This window comes from Aethalodelphis obliquidens, unplaced genomic scaffold, assembly GCF_003676395.1.
Source record: "Aethalodelphis obliquidens isolate GAN/ISIS:26980383/991018 unplaced genomic scaffold, ASM367639v1 scaffold13, whole genome shotgun sequence".
NCBI classification, from domain to species: domain Eukaryota; kingdom Metazoa; phylum Chordata; class Mammalia; order Artiodactyla; family Delphinidae; genus Aethalodelphis; species Aethalodelphis obliquidens.
In genome coordinates, this window is record NW_020837957.1 from 32,494,931 (window position 1) to 32,514,722 (window position 19,792).

Sequence of the window (19,792 nt, forward strand, 5' to 3'; positions counted from 1 at the left end):
AGGATGAAGTACTAAATTTGCCTAGTGATTAAATTAGAAGTCCAGTGCCTCCGTGACCATTCTCCTTTTAGATTGTTTACAATTAATTAGTTCATATTTGTGCATCACAGATATAGTTTTAAATTCTGATTAAATTGAATCAATTACCCAAACATAAATAATGGTTGAAATAGAAAGACAGTTATTAAAGAGCAGTCTATAGACTTTTAAAATAGTACTAAGTATTTATTTTTTTGAAAATTGTCTTAAAGAATAAAGAGAATAATTTTAAGTAAATACCTTAGAAGACCTAAGGGGAAAAATATGAAATTTGCTCCTTGTGAAAAATAAATCTCTGGAATATTCCCTGTACGGTACAGTGTAAAATAATAAAATGCCCAGTGGCAAAAAAAAAAAAAAGTAAAATAGAATAAGTAGTTTGTAACAAAGTTAATGCAACACACATAACTATAGTATCTTATGTTAAATAACAGCCTCTATTTAACAATCTCCAACTTTTAGCCTCTCATAAAATGTTGGTGATTTAAAAAAAAATAATAAATTAAATGGGCCCTTCAAGATTTAAAAAAAAAAAAAAAAGATATAGTTAGGGACTTGAGGGGTCAGGGGCAGTAAGAGGTTTTACTTTATCCTTTCTCTCTCCTAGTTTTCCTACTACTTTAAGAGAAGAATGCATTAGAGCTGATTTCTCCACAAAAACAGAACACTGACTGATGTGAAATATTACCAAATTGATATTAAGTAAATGAGTCCACTGAGCAAACCTCTTCAGCGGTTTGAGTATGGGCTTTGTTTTTAGTTTATGACATGGTCTGGTTATGTAGCAAACATATATAATTGATAAATTGTATCCATTGCCTCTCTCATGAGCTAGTATATAACCAAGAAAGAGTCTAAATTCAATGCAACATCGCCATCCCCAGGGTCTCTTTCAACATGGTTCAGTGTGTTGGATGCTATACTTCCAAACTGAGGAGACAATATTGTTACCCAAAAGGCAGTCTGACAAATTACAAAATGGAGTAGAATTTGAGAAAAAGTATGTTGCAGGCAGTTAATGCTTGTATATATAAAGTGACTAAAAGCTTTGAAGGATTTTCTTAAGATTTTTCCTTTACTGAATGAGATAAAGCCCTAGCATTTTAATCTCCCACAAAGCAGAAGCTTAAAAAAAACACCCAACATTTCTTTTCTTTCTTAACACTGCATAACATCATTTTTAACCTCACGTTAATTCCCGTGTCTCCATATCAAAGTGAATACAATAAAAACACTAGAAAATTTCACGGAAGGTAATAATTGACTGGTGGCTTGGGCAATGGGTAGGGATTGAACAGCCGGGTGACAGCAGTTTAGCCATTTAATCCAATCTGGGATTAATTCCCAGGGCACATCCCATGAAAAGTGCTTTTATAATTTTAAATGTAACCTATTGAATATGTTAAAACAGATTTATTGAAATATAATTCTCTATATACTATAAATTATATAAAGTATAACATATAATAATTGCACGTATTTAAAGCTTACAATTTTATATACTTTGAAACTATCATCACAATCAAGATAATGAATATGTCTATCATGCCCCCAAATTTCCTTGTGATGCTTTATAATCCCTCCCTCCAACTCCTCCCCTGTCTATGAGGCAACCATTAATCTATTTTACATCCCTATAGATTAGTTAACAGTTTCTACAGTTTTATCATAAAATATGTATTTTTTGAGGGGGAGAGGGGCTGGCTTTTTTCTCAGCATAATTTTTGAGATTAATCCATGTTATATGTATCAAATAGTTCATTCTTCTTACTACTAAGTAGTATTTTATTGTATACATACACCATAATTTGTTGATCTATTCAGCTGGACATTTGAATCATTCAGTTTTTTGCTATTACAAATAAAGCTGCTGTGAACTGTCCTGTACAAGTCTTTGTATGGACATATGTTTCTTGGGTAAATAGCCAAAAGTGGATTATCTGGGTCATATGGTAGGTGTATGTTTAACTTTTTAAGAAACTACCAAACTATTTTCAAAAGTGGTTTCACCACTAGCAATGTATGAGAGCTCTTGTAGTTCCATATCCTTGCTAACATTTGATATGATCAGTCTTTCAAATTTTAGACATTCTAATAGATGTATATCTCACTGTGGCTTTAATTTGGATTCCTATAATGACTAATGATGTTGAGCACCTTTTCTTGTGCTTATTTGTCATTCATGATCTTCTTTGGTGAAGTGTCTCTTTACATGTTTTGCTCAAAGTGGGAAGGGTTGTTTGCTGTCTTATTACGGGGTTTTGAAAGTCCTTTAAACATTTTGGATATAAGTCTTTTACCAGATACATGATTTGCAAATATTTTTCTTAGTCTGTAGTTTGTATTTTCATTTTCTTAGCAACAGGTTTGAAGACCGAAGTTTTAATTTGGAAGAAATCACATCTATCATCTTTTTCTTTCAAAGACTATACTTTCGGTATGCATCTAAGAAATATTCAGTATTTCTCTAACCTAAGATAACAGAGTCTTTCTCCCTTTTTTTTTTTAAAGGAGTTTTATAGTTTTAGGTTTGTCATTTGGGTCTATGAATATTTTGAGTTAATTTTTATATGTCATGTCAGACATGAGTCATTTATTTTATTTTTATTTTTTGCATATGGATACCCAATTTTACCAGCATCATGTGTTGAAAAGACTAAATGCTGTCCATTGAATTTCCTTTTAGCATCTTTGTCAAAAATCATTTGTTCATATAAATAATTTGTAGGTTGTTTTCTGGACTTGTTATTCTGCTCCATTAATCTATTTGTCTATCTATCTTTACGCCAATGCCACCCTATCCTAATTACTGTAGTTTTAAAATAAGTCTTGAAATCGGAAAGTTTTAGATTTCCAACTTGGTTCTTTTTAAATTATTTTGGCTACTGTAAGTTCTTTATACTTCCATATGAATTTCAGAATCAACTGGTTAAATTCTGCAAAAAAATCATGCTAATATTTTTATTGTAATTTCATTTTACCTTTAAATCAATGAGGTTACTTGACATCTTAACAATAGTGACTCTTCTGATCACTGAACATGATATAGCCTCCCATTTACTTAATTCTTTAATTTCTATTGTAATATATTGTAGTTTTCAGTGTTCACATCTTTCACATCTTATGTCAAATTTATCCCTATTTCATTTTTTGCTATACTGATATATTTATAAGATATACTTATTTCAGTTTCCAATTGTTAATTGCTAGTATATAAAAAGTACAAATGATTTTTAAATGTTGATCTTGTATCTTCAATCTTGCTAAACTCATTTATTATTTAAAGTTGTATTTTGGTAGGCCAAGACTAGGTTGAGTCGTTAGGCATTTGCCTGGAGTGCAGAATTTAACGGAGTGCAAGAAAAGTTAGTAATAAAGATAAACAGTATTTTAATGCAACTCTTTAAAAAATCAAATCTGAAAACAGTAACTTGTAACCTAGCTGCCTGCTTTTGTAAATAAAGTGGTTTTTATTGGTATATTCAGTCAGATTTTCTACATAAATAATCATGTCATCTGTGAATAAAGGTAGTTTTACTTCTTCCTTTGCAATGTGCATATCTTTTATTTGTCTTCTCTTATTAAACAGTACAGGAACTCTAGCACAATGTATACTAGAAATGGCAAAAGCAAATATCATTATTTTATTTCCCTTAGGAAGAAAGTATTAAGTCTTTTACCATTAACTAGGATGTTAGCTCTAGGATTTTTTTAAAATGCATTTTAGAGGGCTAAGAAATTACTCTAATATTCTTAGTTTGCTGAAATTACTTAAAAGTTAGGAAAGGATTTTTGAATTTCTTCGAATGTTTTTTCCTGTTTGTGTTGTTGTTATTATTTAGTTTGCAACTTATGTGAATTATATTATTTTCAAATGTTAAACCTACCAGAATTCCTGGAATAAACCTCATTTGTTCATGAGGTATTATATTCTTTATATATTGTTGGTTAATATTTGTAAATTTGTTTAGAACTTTTGCATCTACGTTAATGAGGAACACTGGTCCATAGTTTTCTTTTCTTGTCCTGCCTTTATCTGGTTGTGATATCAAAGTGTGGCATTACAGATTTAGTTAGTAAGTATTTCCTCTGTTTTTCTTTTCTGAAAAAGTAGGTGTAGAATTGGCATTATTCTTTCTTAAATGATTGGTAAAACTCACTCATGAAGCCATCTGGGCTTGTAGTTTTCTTCATGGAAATGTTTTAAACCAGTAATTCAATTTCTTTAACGTTATCCATTGCTTCTTGAATACACTTTGAAAATTTGTGTCTTTAAAAGGGATTTGTCCAGTTCACCTAAGTTGATTATCTGCATAAAATTGTTCATAATATTCTGTAACTTTCTGTTTATATCTGTAAAATCTGCAGTGGTGTTACTTCTCTCATTCCCTATATTGGTAAGTTATGTTTCTTTTCCCTTTTTTTTCCTGATCAGTCTGGCTAAAGTTTTATCAATTTTATTTGTCTTCTTAAAGAATCAGCTTTACATTCCTTGACATTTTCAATTATTTTTCTGTTATTTATTTCATCAATTTCCTCCTCTAATCTTCATTATATCCTTTACGTTATTTATTTTGGGTTTAATTTTCTCTTTTTCTAGTTTTTAAAGGTGGAAGTTGTAGTCATTCATTTGAGATCTTTCTTCATTTCTGATACATGTATTTGATACCACAGATTTTCCCTCAAGTAATGCTTGTATGGTATATCACAAATTTTAATATTTTGTATTTTAATTTTCATTCCATTCAAAATAATTTTTAATTTTGCTTGTGATTTCCTCTTTTAACCAAGGGTTATTGAAGTATATTATTTATTTTCTAAATATTTGGAGATTTTCCAAATACATTCCTGTTTTGATTACAAATGTAATTCTGTTGGGGGCAGAGTATATACCTTGGATGATTTAATTTTTTTTTAATTGCTGAGACTTCTTCTATGGCTCAGAATATGGCCTATTGTAGTAAATATTATGCATGTACTTGAAATGACTGTGTATTCTGTTGCCTTTGGATGGCGTGTCCAATAAACATCAATTAGATAAGTTGACAGCATTTTTCAAATCCTCAACAGCCTCATTCCATTGTTTTATTAATTACTGACAGGTAGGTATGGAAATCTCCAATTATAATTTTGAGTTTTCCCATTGCTCCTTGCAGCTCTATCAGTCTTTTATTCAGGTTTCTTGAGCTCTGTTATTAAGTCATAAAACATTTAGGATTGTCATCAACTCTGGATGAATTTTTTTCATCATTATAAGTTGATCTTTTTTTGCCCTTGATAATATTCTTTGCTTTTATAACTACTTTGCTATCAGTATTATGAGATTGTATTTGAATAGAATTACCATTGTATATCTCCTTCCATTGCTTCAATATTCTCCTATTTGTGTCTTCATATTTTAAATTGTTTTTTCTTGTAGGCAGCATGCAGTTGAATCTTGCTTTTTTTTAACCAAATATGAAAATCTCTGCGTTTTAATTGAGATGTTTAGACCAATTATATTTAATTTGACTATTGATACAGTTAGGTTTAATTTTACTTTCTTTTGGTGTGAGTACTTTGTTTAATTCTATCTTACACCTTTATTTTTCATGTTTTATCTGTAACTAAGTCACATTATTTTAGTGGTTGTATAGAGCTTAGAGCATATATCTTTAAGTTATCACAGTCTACCTTCAAGGGATATAAAACTTCATAAGGTTTTAGAAGCTTACAGTAGTATACTTCCATTTCTTCCTCACAACTTTTGCACTATTGTTGTCATATATTTTACCTTCATGTATGCTATAAACTCCCCACACTATCTTATAATATGTTTTTGTTTAAACAACCAATTACCTTCTAAAGTGAATAAATAATTTTAAAAATTATTTACCCATGTAGTTACAAATCTTGGTGCTCTTTACTCCTATGTGTAGATCCATATTTCAACCTGGCATCATTTTCCTTCAACATAAACAATTTAACATTTCCTGTAGTGCACATTCCTAGTGATGAATTCTTTCCATCTTTTTTGTGATTGAAAAAGTACTTATTTCACTGTATTCTGAAAGATATGTTACTGAATTTTGAAATCTAGGTTAACAGTTTTTGTTTGCTTGTTTTTTAAATCTTTCAGCACTTTAAAGATGACCTCTAACTTGCACTGTTTCTGATGACAAATCAGAGCAGTAACCCTTATGTTAGGTTCCTCTGTATGGAACATGCTTTTTTGTCCCTGATTGCTTTGAAGTTTTCCTCTTTATCAATGGTTTAATTAATTTGATTAGTATGTATTACCTTGGTGTAATTTTATTCATGTTTCTTGTGCTTGGAGTTCATCAAGTTTCTTGTTTATTATTTTTATTTGTTTGCTTTTGTTTTGTTTGCATAGTGGGAGGCTTATAGTTTTAAGAAAAATTGGGAAAGTTTGGTCTGTTATTTCTTCAAATTTCAGGAATTCCAGTACATATTAGGCCACTTGAAGTTTTCCCCAGCTCACAAATGGTATGTTTACTTTCTTCTCTCTCTCTCTCTCAACCTCTGTGTGTATGTGTGTGTGTGTGTGTGTTTGTGTGTGTGTTTCACTTTGGATAGTTTTTATTGCTGTATCTTCAAATTTAATAATTATTTCTTCTTCAGTGCCAGTATGCTGATAATAACTTCCAGTGTGTTTTCCATCCTTTTCGTTGTAGTTTTCATGCTTGGAATTTTGATTTAGGTCTTTTATCTATCTTCCATGGCTTAACTTAGCCTTTTGAATATATGGAATAACAGTTTTAATGTACTTGCCTGTTAATTTTAACATCATATCAGTTTTAACTGATCAATTTTTTTTATTATTTTGGGGCTATTTTCCTATTTCTTTACATACTAGGTAATTTTTAATTGGATGCCAGACATTGAACTTTATCTTGTTTGGTACTAGATATTTTGTATTCCTATAAATATTCTTGAGCTTTTTTATGAGTTGCAGTTAAATTACTTGGACATATTTTTATCCTTTCAGGTCTGGTCTTTAAGGTTTGTTGGGCATAACCAAATTAGTGCTTGGCCTATGGCTAATTGTGAATCATTTTGGATTTATTTTGATTTTTGTACATTAGACAGATCTTTTTAAAAAGAAATAATAAAGTAATGCCACTAGATAATTGTCCTGGATTTTAGCAAAAAAGCGAGGCTGGGAAATATCTATGTCTTCTGGAATAAACGAACAATATTACAAAATCATTATTTAAGTTGCGGTGTAAAAAAGAGAAGAGCTTCCTGGAGGATATACTAAGCTTCCCTTCAATACCTGATCCAGCAGTTTTCTAATTTACTTAAAATAAATCAGCATGGGAATATGTAGACATTTACAGAAACAGGGACATTATAAGCTTAAATAATTCCAGATGGAGCAAAGAAGGAATGCCTCCAGTTGCAGAGACTCTTACGTTTCTGTTGGTGAATACCCTTTTTGGGATACGAGGAGAGAAGAGCTAAGGTGCTGTTTGTGCTTTGTAAGCTCTGTGATCAGAAAGCAAAAGTAATGAACTTACACTGATCATTGCTTCCTGACAATACATTTATTGTAGTTCCATTTGTTACGAATTTATCTGAACAGACTGAATGGGTAACACAATCCCCTATTTCTAATTAGCTGGACTTAATTATACATACTTCAAAGAAAAGGAAGACCACTTCTGCTGAGCCGGACTTTGTGGCACCTGTAAGAAGATTGTGCAGGAGTAATGGGGTGACGAATGTCCACTGAATAAGTAGGGAGCATCCTCCTGCTTGGAGGATACCTAGATCTGACTCAGTCCCTCGAATTCCCTATTTTCAAATACAGAACTTAAAACGAGGCCAGGTAACAATTCAAGCCAAGGTCCACATTGAGTCACTGGCATTGTTTTCTATAGACACCTACATCCCTGCAAAGCAAAAAGAGCTGAGCTATAAAGTGTTCTTCACTGGAACTAATGACAAGATAATGATTGACTGATGACAGAACTTTCTTTGTCAAATGAAAAGATTTGTTTTGTTTTGTTTTTTCTTTTGACAGTCTGCAGTTGAGAAAGCTCAATCTAATTGGCCCATCTGAGTGGGTTGACAAGGGAGGATTGTAACATGTATGTTCTTAACTTCTCAGGTTATTTATGGTCAAATAGAACACCTCTTCATGGTGTAATGGAAAGATTTCCAGTCCCAAAGCATTTACTTACTAACTGTGTCATCTGGACAGTTAATGCAGTGTCTCTAAATGTCAGTTCCCTCATCTGTAAAATGGGGAAAATCTCTGTTTCACAGATACATAAAACCCTTAGCACATATAAACAGCTCCCAGTAAATAGTTCCGGTATAGGAGTTTTATAAATATTTAATGATATATGCCAAAGTTCATGAGTGACATTGATGGTATATATAGTGGAATCAATTGAGGAACTTTATAAAAAATATAAACACACTCACATACACATATACATATCTATACACATACATACACACACACAGATCTATATTCACTGTATCCATGCCAGAATTCTAAACTGATTCAACTAGTATAGGGCCTAACCATAAATATCATTTTTGAAGCTCTCTAGGAGATTCTAATATGCAACCAGAATTGAGAAACACTGGACACAGGTTCTTAATGTGAGGTCCTTAGAACCCCTGATAGAAAACAGAAAATTCATGAACTTGGATGGAAAAAAAAATTAGGTCTTTATTTTCACTAGTCTCTCAATGAAATTTAGCACTTCCTCCATCATGAAGCAACAAGCCAGTGTGCTTTGCACCAACAGAAACCAGAGAAAATCACATAGAGATGTAGAGTTGCTGCAGCTATCTCAGGGTATCAGTTGGAGTCACCATTATATCAAGACAGCAGTAGGTAGTAGATCTGCCATTAGATTGTATTTTTAGTGCCTTACTAAAGAGTAACATATTTTACTACATCATATTTTTAAAAATATTTCAAGAATTTTATTTTAATATAATGGGAATCCTTTATTACCTTATGAATTTTGTTTTATGCATTGAAAAACAGTATTCTAAAAGAGGCTTTTAGGCTTCACCAGGGTGCTTATGGAGGCCATGGCACACACACAAGGTTAAGAACTCTGTATTTAGAGGCTACTGGTCAGGAAAGCAGCTTCAGAATGCTGACGGAGAGCAACTTCTTTGGAGTCATTTTGAACATAATGTGTGCAATGCTGATCTCTCAGTAATAAACTGAGAATGGGTTTCAGTAGAAATGAGGTGTCTTATAATAGAAGTATATTTACATACCAATTGTTCTTCCCTTATTAATTTCTCTAACAAAGCCATCATTCCCTTTTCTATCTTCACCAGCTGATTCACTGATGAATCCCTATCTTTTGCCTAACTCTCACTTTAGCTGCCACAAATGATAGAAAATGCCAGTCTTTGCTTGCTAATTCAGTGCATTCAGACAAAATGCAGCATGTATTTCTTGCTAAAAATTTTTTGCAAGCCTAAAGTATATGATGTCTAAGGTTTTTGCAGTGAGAATTAAAGGATTCACTTAAAATTGATTTCTGTAAGCCCTAATTACACAATACATTTCATAATAAGCATTGCAAAATCTCAGCTTAGGAAAGAAAAGATAAAAACTCTTAGTAATAAATTGTCACTACAATGATCAGTGTGCCAAGTTTAATTCACAGGTAAATAAAAGGAAACCTTGAAAGCCAAGCAGAAATCTGGTATAAGTGTAGGCTTTGGTATAATTCTGTGACAGTTAAGAAACAAGCCCTTACAATATATTTCAGGGGGGTCTTAATGTCTTTATATTCAACATGTTCTTCCAGCTGTCTCCTCTAGTTCATGGTCAACTGGTGCCTACTTTCTCTGGAAAGAAAGATACTGGCTGCTGATGTTAGCTGAACTATATGCCCCCACCCCCCGCCTCACAATTCCTTTTTCAGAAAAGTTAGCCCTTGGTTAGAAGCTGCCATAATAGGTTGAATTATCTGATCCCTGTCATTAAAGGTGGCAGCCACGCGCTCGAGAATGATGTGGGAAAACTCCAGTGAGAGTGATAATTAAACGTGGAAAATGAAGGGTCACCTTCTTTCATTCAGCTCATTGGGTTTGGCATCAGAGTAATTCCAAAACAGTGGGGGACATTCTACTCTCAGCATGGCAATATCTAGGTGCACACATATTATTTCTATGGGTTCAAATGGGAATGCCATTTTAATTGTATTTAAAATGTTATCTTTGATATGGGGAGTAAAAATGTTAGAAATTAATTCTAAGAATACAGAAAAAGAATAATGAATATAATCTAAATGGTGAAAGAATTAGAAACAAGAAAAGCTGCATTGTTTTCTCAGAAGACAAAGTGTTAGAGGAGAAGAAAATTATTTCCAGGGAAATTGAAAAGAACATTTAAATGTGTTCAAGTCTTTCTGCTTGACTGTAGGATCACAAAGCCAGGGTTTTGTCTCAACTTTCTTGTCTACTTACTGTCATTTCTTGGAGGCCATTATTATAACATCTTACTCCTCCTCAAGAGAGGGTAGAAAGTATCAGGTGAGCTTAAGACAAGTTATTGGTAGGTGTTATTTTCCAGAAAAAGGGATTTTTTTCAGATACATTGGCTCATCTAAATACTATTGAAAGAATATTTCATACTGTTCTTATTTTGCATTAATATAAGTAACACTGAGCCTTTAAGGGACTGAAATGATATTGCAATATAAGCAGGTGCACTAGTGAACACTATTACTAGACAGGAGCATGGATGCTAAAATCAAATTTCAAGTTCAAATTCTGGCTTCACCATATAATAGCTGTGAACCTTGGGCATGCATGCTACTTAACTCTGTGTGCCTCAGTTCCTCATCTGTGAAATGGGGAAAATAATACTACCTATCTTATAAAGTTGTTGAAAAATTAAATGAGTGTTAAAATACGTAAAGCATTTATAACCATACCTAGCACAGAGTGAATACTATGTAAGTGCTCACACTTATTACCATTTATTATTATTTTATTGCATGTTCAGTACCTAGCATAGTATTACTTAACACTGTAGATTGTTTAAAAATATATTAATAATTATTTCTATGGTTGATCACTTTTTGTCCTTGTCATTCTGAGAAAAGCTTCCCAAAACATGTGGATTCTTTTAAACACAAATAGTCCAACAAAAGTGTTACTAGAGTTGATTATATAATGTGCAAACAGATAATTGCAACATCAAGCTCAGGAAGTGAAAAATTCCTGAGCAGAAGCTCTAGATTTCAGATGGCCTTTATAGTTCCCTTCATATCTGAAGGGTTGAATTGAGGAAGATAAATTGTATCTTCTGTGATTATATTTTGTTTCAAGATAAGAGAGAATTTTGAAACAATTAGAGCCTTCTAAAACAGAAAAAGAAACTTGATGAGCTAGGTGATAGTGTGATAGCTAAAGTTCCTTCGTAAAATTTCCTGATTTATCAGTTTGTGGGCAAACATCCACAAATTCCATTAGATTTTAAAATATTTATTATTAGAATACTTGAAGTGTTCTCATTTGTCCTTGAAATATTTTCTACAATGCAAACATACATCGCCCCAAACTTCAACCTCAATTCACCACCAGCTCAGTGAGAGAGAGAGAAATGTGTGTGTGTTCATGTGTGTGTATGGTGAAGGGGGCTGGGGGGAGGAGGAGGAGAATGAATGAATGACATTAAAGACAACACTAACCAATTATTGAAGAGAAAATACTATCTGTGGACTAAAAAAATATAGGCAATATATAAAATCCAGAAAAAAATGAAATATCATACATAAGCCTGATATTACTGTAATATTTGTGTATAGTACTTTAGAAGAAAAAAACATTTTATAAAGGCTAGTTGACTCATTCAGAATAAAGGTGTTTGGTGAATTATTTCCCACTGAAAAAATCTAAACTATACAAGAAATTCTGCTTCTGCCTCAGCTTTATATTTAAAATGATTTATAGTCTGCAATTTCTTCCTAAGGTCATCACCTTCATAAATACTAGCCACATACAGTGAAAACCAACTCAATACAATGAGTATTTCATTTCTCTTCCTCCTGCTTATGTAGATACTTCTTCCATCTACATGGCACCCATTTATAATAAAGCCTCACATTGTGCAGATTTTTATGAGTTCTTGAGCATTTCTTTCTTTTTCATCTTTCTATGCATCAGCAAAGCAACTGGCAGATTCTTTAATAAAATATATTATACACATTAATATTTATAAGCCTATGAATTGGATGTTTAAATAAACATTCACCAACTTATGCCAATTCTTTTGTTTTAGACGTTAAATCACACTTACATTGTCTGGAAAGTCAGCTTTTAGTTCAGTGACACTTTGACACCAATATGCAGCTGTTTTTTCACTGATGAGCTCAATATTCAGGAAGGAGCTTTGTCCAGGGCCATACATGGGGCCGGAGGTGGTCCCCCGGATGATTCTGGGTGAAACATTTGTCACTATGTCCTGTTGAAAGAATAAAGATATTGGGTCTCCTTTCTACAAAGGAAAAACTGTTATCTTCATTCTATGCTCATTTCCATATGACAGTATTCTACTAAGTCCTACCTCACATTTTTAATATATTTTAAATTACAGTTGAACATAAACTACTTTCAAATGAAAAAGTAAAATAAAATATTTGTTATCTTTATTTAAATTACTTCGTATAATTGTAAGGTTAGCATAGTGGAAAAATATGTAAATTCATTTACACTGGTTTTGGGCATACACACTTTAATTTGTCTGCAATTAAATAATAAATAAAAATGCGAGGGCTTCCCTGGTGGCGCAGTGGTTGAGAGTCCGCCTGCCGATGCAGGGGACACGGGTTCGTGCCCCGATCCGGGAAGATCCCACATGCTGCGGAGCGGCTAGGCCTGTGAGCCATGGCCGCTGAGCCTGCATGTCCGGAGCCTGTGCTCCTCAATGGGAGAGGCCACAACAGTGAGAGGCCCAGGTACCGCAAAAAAAAAAAAAAAATGCGATAAGTAAAATGTAAGAAAATCATTTCAGTCTATTTAATCTAAGCATCTCCAATGAGATTTTAACTCAAATAAGAGTTAATGTTTGTAAAGAAAAAAGATTTTTTTTTCTAAAAAGTAATTTCAATATAAATCAGCTAAGGAGTACATATTAGCATTATTGGCTCATCAAACTTTAACACAGATTCTAACAAACTAACTAGGTTGACTTACCTATATGATTCTAACCATAAATTCACATTCAATGAGAACTAATTTTTCCTAAGACTGAAATGAGGATATCAATAACTTCCTGATAACTATAAACAGTAAACAGTCAAATTAACTTGCTTGTTAAGTGTAATTAACGATCCATACTGCTTCTAAAGCTGTATTAACAAAGAAGAGTAACATTCTTACATTGCTAAAAACTAAAAAGAAACAGACAAAAAAAAATGTTTCTTTAGCCAGCTTCCAATTAAAATTAATTTTGAGTAAAGGTCATTTAGTTAAGGAGCTATCAGAATTATTCCTTTAAGTACCCCTCCTCACCATCTTGTCACTTTTAGTGAGATAACATGAACCCCCATTAGTATATAGCAATTAAGGTCAATTTACATATTTTAATTAAGAACCACCCCATATAAAACAATTAGCGTAATAGGCATACTAACTGGATTTCATAACATTTGGACGTTTTTCCAACTAGATAGACAGGAAACCTTAATTAGCATTAATTAGTGCTGATCTGCATATGTTTGATAAGGCATACCCTTGCCACAAAAGATTATTTATTCCTGAATCTGCCAAATGCTACAGTTGCAGAGGATAAAAGGACTTTTCTTCACATTGCATGTTAATTTCTGGCAATTTACATTCACTTTTACATACGAATTAGTATATTATAAAATAAATGTTATAAATGTTACAATAAGCCACCTTAAATATGTACATTTTTACTTATAGGAATCCTGCCAGTTAATGTTTTACTAATTAAGCCATTCTAATTTTATTGTAATCGTAGGAATACCACCAGCCTTACTTTGATTTGCTATTGTGAAACCATGTTACACGATCTTAATGGGTAAAATGACAAGTAGAGTCACCCCAGGAAGCTCAAGCCTAGTGGGTCCAATTTCTATCTTGGCAAATGCTTAAATGTGTGCTCTGTGTACCTGCTGGTGGCTTCTGTGCAGCTCAGCCAGGTAGGTACTCTCATGCTGTCACGGTCTGAGAAAACAATTCTAGAAATGTTTCATTCAAATTAGGCTGATTTTCTCTTAGGTTTCAATTTTCAAGAGACATACATTTAAGCCTTGAGTTCCTCCTTTCCTCTGCTATCCCCTCTACTCTAAATTTTCTTCACCTAGATAAGTCCAGTCTAGGTCACAGTCTGTGCTCTGCACAGGAGAATTGGACCAAGGAGGTGAAGAGAGTCCATATTCAGTTTACCAAGTCATGCGCCCTGGCAATGGGTAGTTCCACAAATGAAAAGGCACCTGTTTTAAATGACCATTTTGTAATTTATTGACTTGTGTTGAGGAGGAAGAAAACTTTCCCCCACCCTTCTAGGTTCTTCAGGCTGGTCTAAGAACTAAATTGACATGAGATAAACAGGAGAAATGGAATTTAACTTCATATGTACAGGAATCCTACATACATGAGAGGGTCAGAGTCCCCACATACATGAGAGGTTCAGAGACAGAAAGGTTAAATGAAGTATAAATGCCATCCTGAGCTAAGGAAAGAGATAGGGATCTGGGGCTTCCAAGAACAGAAAGGTCATTATAGGACAATAAGAAGAAGAGTAGATGTTTGGTAACTAGATGTTTTGCCCTGTTGAATAGATGGAGACACTTAGGTAAATAACTCTTTTCTGGGAAAAATCCCAAATTTAAATTCTTCTAGGTACTTAAGGAGGGGCAGTAGTTTCTCTTGAACCTGCAGGATCTTGACTGCCTTTATCTCAAAGTAACCTTCATGCCAAAGTGACACATTTTGGGGATGCTAATTCTGAACCCCTACGATTGGAAGTGGCACTTCCTGCTTATTCAACAAAACTGACTCGTGTGTTAGACTCCCTGCTCCTGCCCATTCTTCAGGTCTTAGCTTAGACTTCAGTCTATTTAGGAATCTTTTCTGATCTCTCCAGCACCATCAAGTCTTAAGCTGCTCTGACTCACACCATCATAACAATAACAATGGTACCAAGAGTACCATTCCTGGGGCTTCCCTGGTGGCGCAGTGGTTGAGAGTCCGCCTGCCGATGCAGGGAACACAGGTTCGTGCCCCGGTCCGGGAAGATCCCACATGCCACGGAGCAGCTGGCCCCGTGAGCCATGGCCGCTGAGCCTGCGTGTCCGGAGCCTGTGTTCCGCAACGGGAGAGGCCACAACAGTGAGAGGCCTGAGTACCGCAAAAAAAAAAAAAGAGTACCATTCCCCATTTGGTACTCTTTACACTCTGTATCATTGATTGTCTATATTCTTGTCAGTACTTTGCAGTAGAGTGTAAACTTTTGAAGATGAGGAACTATATCTTGTTTACTATTACATGTCCATCTTCTAGCCTGGCCTTTAGTAAGTGCTCATATAATGCATTTTTCTTTCTTTCTTTTTTTTTCAATTGAAGTACAGTTGATTTACAATGTTGTGTTAGTTTTGGGTGTAGAGCTAAGTGATTCAGATATATACATATACATATATATATACACATATACATATATACATATATATACACACATATACATATATATGTATATATACTTTTCCAGATTCTTTTCCATCATAGGTTATTGCAAGATACTGAATATACTTCCCTGGGCTATACAGTAGGTCCTTGTTGTTTCAAATAATGTTTATGAAGGAACCTAAACTAGAACCCTAGGCACTAGACTAGGTCTTGTCCTGAGGCAGGAACTATAAGGTATTTGTTGCTGGCCTCATTCTGTTGCTGAACAAACAAATGAGTTTGGGCTTATAGTCAAACTTTAGGAACTCGTTCTTTGCTTAAATCCTTTCCTACCAGACCATTCACTTGCTTCCCCTGATCCCTCAGGGACACCTTCTTTGAATACAGTCCCCCACCCCACACTATGGCTAGATCCCGATACCAGCATGCAGTGATGCAGATTGCCCATTACTCCACTTCTCCCCATCCTAGCCTACTGTAGATCTTTGATGACAGAAAGCATATTTGAACTTGATCACCCTGTAGCTTCTAAGACCTTTCTGACTGTTGACCTTAAGTTGCTGGATTTATCTGATCTCTAGGATCCAAATAGAATGGCCCCATTCAGATATAAACCAACTCTTATGCTTTTCCAGTTCAAGTGGACAAGAATTCCTAACCTGGTCGATGGCCACCTAGAGGACTTCTTGGGTTAAGAGATTTCTTAGGTTAAAGTCCTGATAAGATGATTTCTTCCTATCAGGACCTTAACCAACTATAGTTGCCTCTTATATCTGTGCCCTAGGCTGTGCCCATATCTTCATAGAATGTGTAGATATCTTTTTAATATCATAAAACAAAAAAGATGAGTGGAAGAATCACAGCTATACTGAATAAGGAAAATCTCAATAGTCCAGGAATTTTAAGCCATATGCTATTTTACAGTATTCCTCCTAATAACAATTCGGCCAAGAACTCACAACAGCCAAAAGGGTCAATAAGATGACAACATTTAATTGGAGGACAGTCAAGTCAATGCTTCTTTCTTCAAATGTTTCCCCTCAGTGATACCTTAAAACCTCAAATTCTTCCACTAGCGATTTTGTGTACTGTGAGTTAAATTTATTGTTAATGTTGGGATTGTTTTATTTCCTCTTCTATAATCCAATGTTAATCTGTAAATATACTTTGGGAGGATTATCAATGATTTCTTTAACCAAGATCCAACAGGAATTACAAGGCAAATCAAAGGGAAGTTTTATCTAATGTATGACAGGGATTGTTTACTCATTTATGTTGATTTATGACAGGTAGCGCCTCTCTATACAGGTCAGTTTTCTCTCTCCTTAAGCAAAGAAAAAGATCCTTAATAATGGCCCAGATTACAGCCACCTATTGTGTATAACTTGTCAACTATCCATGAGTAAATTGTTACCATCACAGCAATTAAAAAGTTCAGCATATTCCAAATTCAACTAAAGTGCCAAAATTCCAATATGGTCATCCAGTGATAAATCAATAATATAAATTTTATTCTACGTTTTGTTTCCCAAATTCAGTCATATTTACCACTACTTTGTCAAAAACCTTCTCCACTGACTTGAGACTTAGACTTTTTAAATTAAGTGAAAGATGAATGAAAACTTGGATATAACAAATTATCCTTGGTTATCTGATTAAAGTTAGAGCTTCAATAATTGGGCAATAACTTACTAAAGCATTTGACCTGGGAATACTAGAATCTGAGTATGATTTTACAAGATGATATTTTGCTTTAATATTTAACAGCTAAATCATATTAGCATTGCTTTAGGGAGTTAATGTAACAAAATAAACATATTCAAGAATAGTTAGAACAGATAAGAGTTTATTCTCTATAACAAAGAAGATGAATCACCATAGTTCTAGTGTTCAGTACATTAGCAATATTCAGACATTTTAAAAAATTGATGTTTATTTATAAGAAATCATTAGGTGATATCACTGCTTCATGTGATTCTGTAATTACCATTATAAAATGGAGTGCTAGTGACCTCTTAACATTTGAAGTGATGATAGTGATTTTTCAGCACTAGTAAAGAGACTGAAATGGTAAATAGGCTGATTATATTTGTTTGTTTAAGTTCATTTACTTGACCTCTCTTATCCTAAAAAAAAAAACCATGCTGTTTCCATGGTTACTGCTGGAGTAAGATAGTCACAATGGGCTCAATGAATAGGAAAAGGAAACTTTGCAGAGATGACTTGGTAAGAAACTAGGAAAAGAATTGGGGTCTAAAAATGGTAGCTGAAAATGAAAAATAAAATTTGCACAGTGAACCACAGCTACTATACTACAAGAGATGAATTTTAAAAATATGTTGTTGAGTGAAAAAGAGCAAGATGTAAAAAAATAAAGAATATGATACCTAAAACATATTTCTGTGATGAAATTAAAAATAAGTAAGAGAATAATTTAAAACAATTACTTTTGTTACTTTTTGGAGTAGATAGATGCTGGGGGAGAAACCGGAGATGAGGGGCAACAAAGGCTTTCTAAAAGTATTAGTGATATGCAGTTTCAAAGAACCTTTATTCCTGAACTGTAGAAACACATGGTAGAATGAGAAATCTGTTTAACGAGCTTTGTGCTAGCATAGTGAATACTATTATAAGCTATCGCTAAAGGTTTGTTGGTTTACCTGAAAACCTGTAACTTAAATCTTAGGGATATTTGTTCCTTTTTAATTTCCAAGATTCTGCTGTGAATTGGTTGTTTTTTATCCAAAATTCTTTTAATTATTTGGTTTTAATAACTAGAATTTCAAAAATGTAATGCACTGCAGGAAAGATCGTCCTCTAAAATATATCATATTCTATATAAGTGGGATTTAAGTATTCATTATTCCATAAAAGAGTAGACTCACTTTACAGATAAATCTAACAACAAATATCCTGTTACATAATATGATTCCATCATTATAAATCTGGCATACTGTTACCCTGGTAATAGCAAAAAGTAAAATAAAATTCAACAGTGGCCCAGTTTCTAGTGCAACTCCACTGTTATGAAAGAACCCTCTAACATTTTATTTTCTTCATGAACTAAGTATATTAATATTTGATTACTCCATAAAATAAATTTTATAAGGGTCAGAATAATTTCCACTTGGTTGTTTTGGAGGGGTGACATGGGTAGGATGAGAATCTTTTCTTAATACATCAATTTTCCATCTTAGTATCTTATACAATGATAGTGCTCAAAAACCTAAATTAGGGCTTCCCTGGTGGCGCAGTGGTTGAGAGTCTGCCTGCCGATGCAGGGGACACGGGTTCGTGCCCTGGTCCGGGAGGATCCCACATGCCGCGGAGCGGCTGGGCCCGTGAGCCATGGCTGCTGAGCCTACGCGTCCAGAGCCTGTGCTCCGCAACGGGAAAGGCCACAACAGTGAAAGGCCCGCATACCGCAAAAAAAACCAAAAAAACAAAACCTAAATTAGTGACAAAATTTACCCATTTGTCATCAGGAACTTTAAAGCTGTCTATCCACATGGAAATCACAGTAAATAAGATTACCAACGTTATCCTACAAATACAAAATAATTTATCAGAGAAACAGTGGTGTTGAAAATGCAGAAACAATAGTAATTTAGATTTGTATAGCACAGATCTTCCACATAGATCATGTATTTGATCTTCACAACTCTGTCATCATGCAGTTAATGCTACAACCAGGTCTTAGAGAAATTAAAGTGACTTGTCCACTGTTGCACAGCTCTAGTGAGCATTAGAGACGAGACTAGAATCTAGATGTATTTATGTGATATGAGTAATAAAATTATTAGTGATTTAACATTTGATGTATATGATAATAATTAGTACTAATTTTAGTTGCAAGAAAAATAAATCAACTTGAACAACTTAACTTTTAAAAGTGGGATGTGGCATATGAGCTTTAAGGAAAAGAAATGTATTACATAATGCCAGAATGTTAGGAATGTTTCTCTGTCTCTTTTCTCTGCTTCTATTTGCATATCTCTTCATTCTTTTCTCTTTCTACAGAGGGCTTCCTCTGTCTCAGTTCTTATGATAGAACAGTTCTTATGATAGGCCTGTTGACAGGTCCCAAGTTACAAGATGTATAGTCTCT

At 33.7% G+C, this 19,792-nt stretch overlaps 1 protein-coding gene across 1 annotated transcript in view; it reads right to left on the reverse strand.

Annotated features, from left to right (window-relative positions):
• DPYD (dihydropyrimidine dehydrogenase) overlaps positions 1-19,792 on the reverse strand; it is an 811,158-nt gene that overhangs the window by 323,134 nt on the left and 468,232 nt on the right. Inside the window, exon 14 of the mRNA XM_027114432.1 lies at positions 12,332-12,496. Coding sequence (XP_026970233.1) covers positions 12,332-12,496 — 165 coding nt within the window. The remainder of the gene's footprint in view (positions 1-12,331; positions 12,497-19,792) is intronic.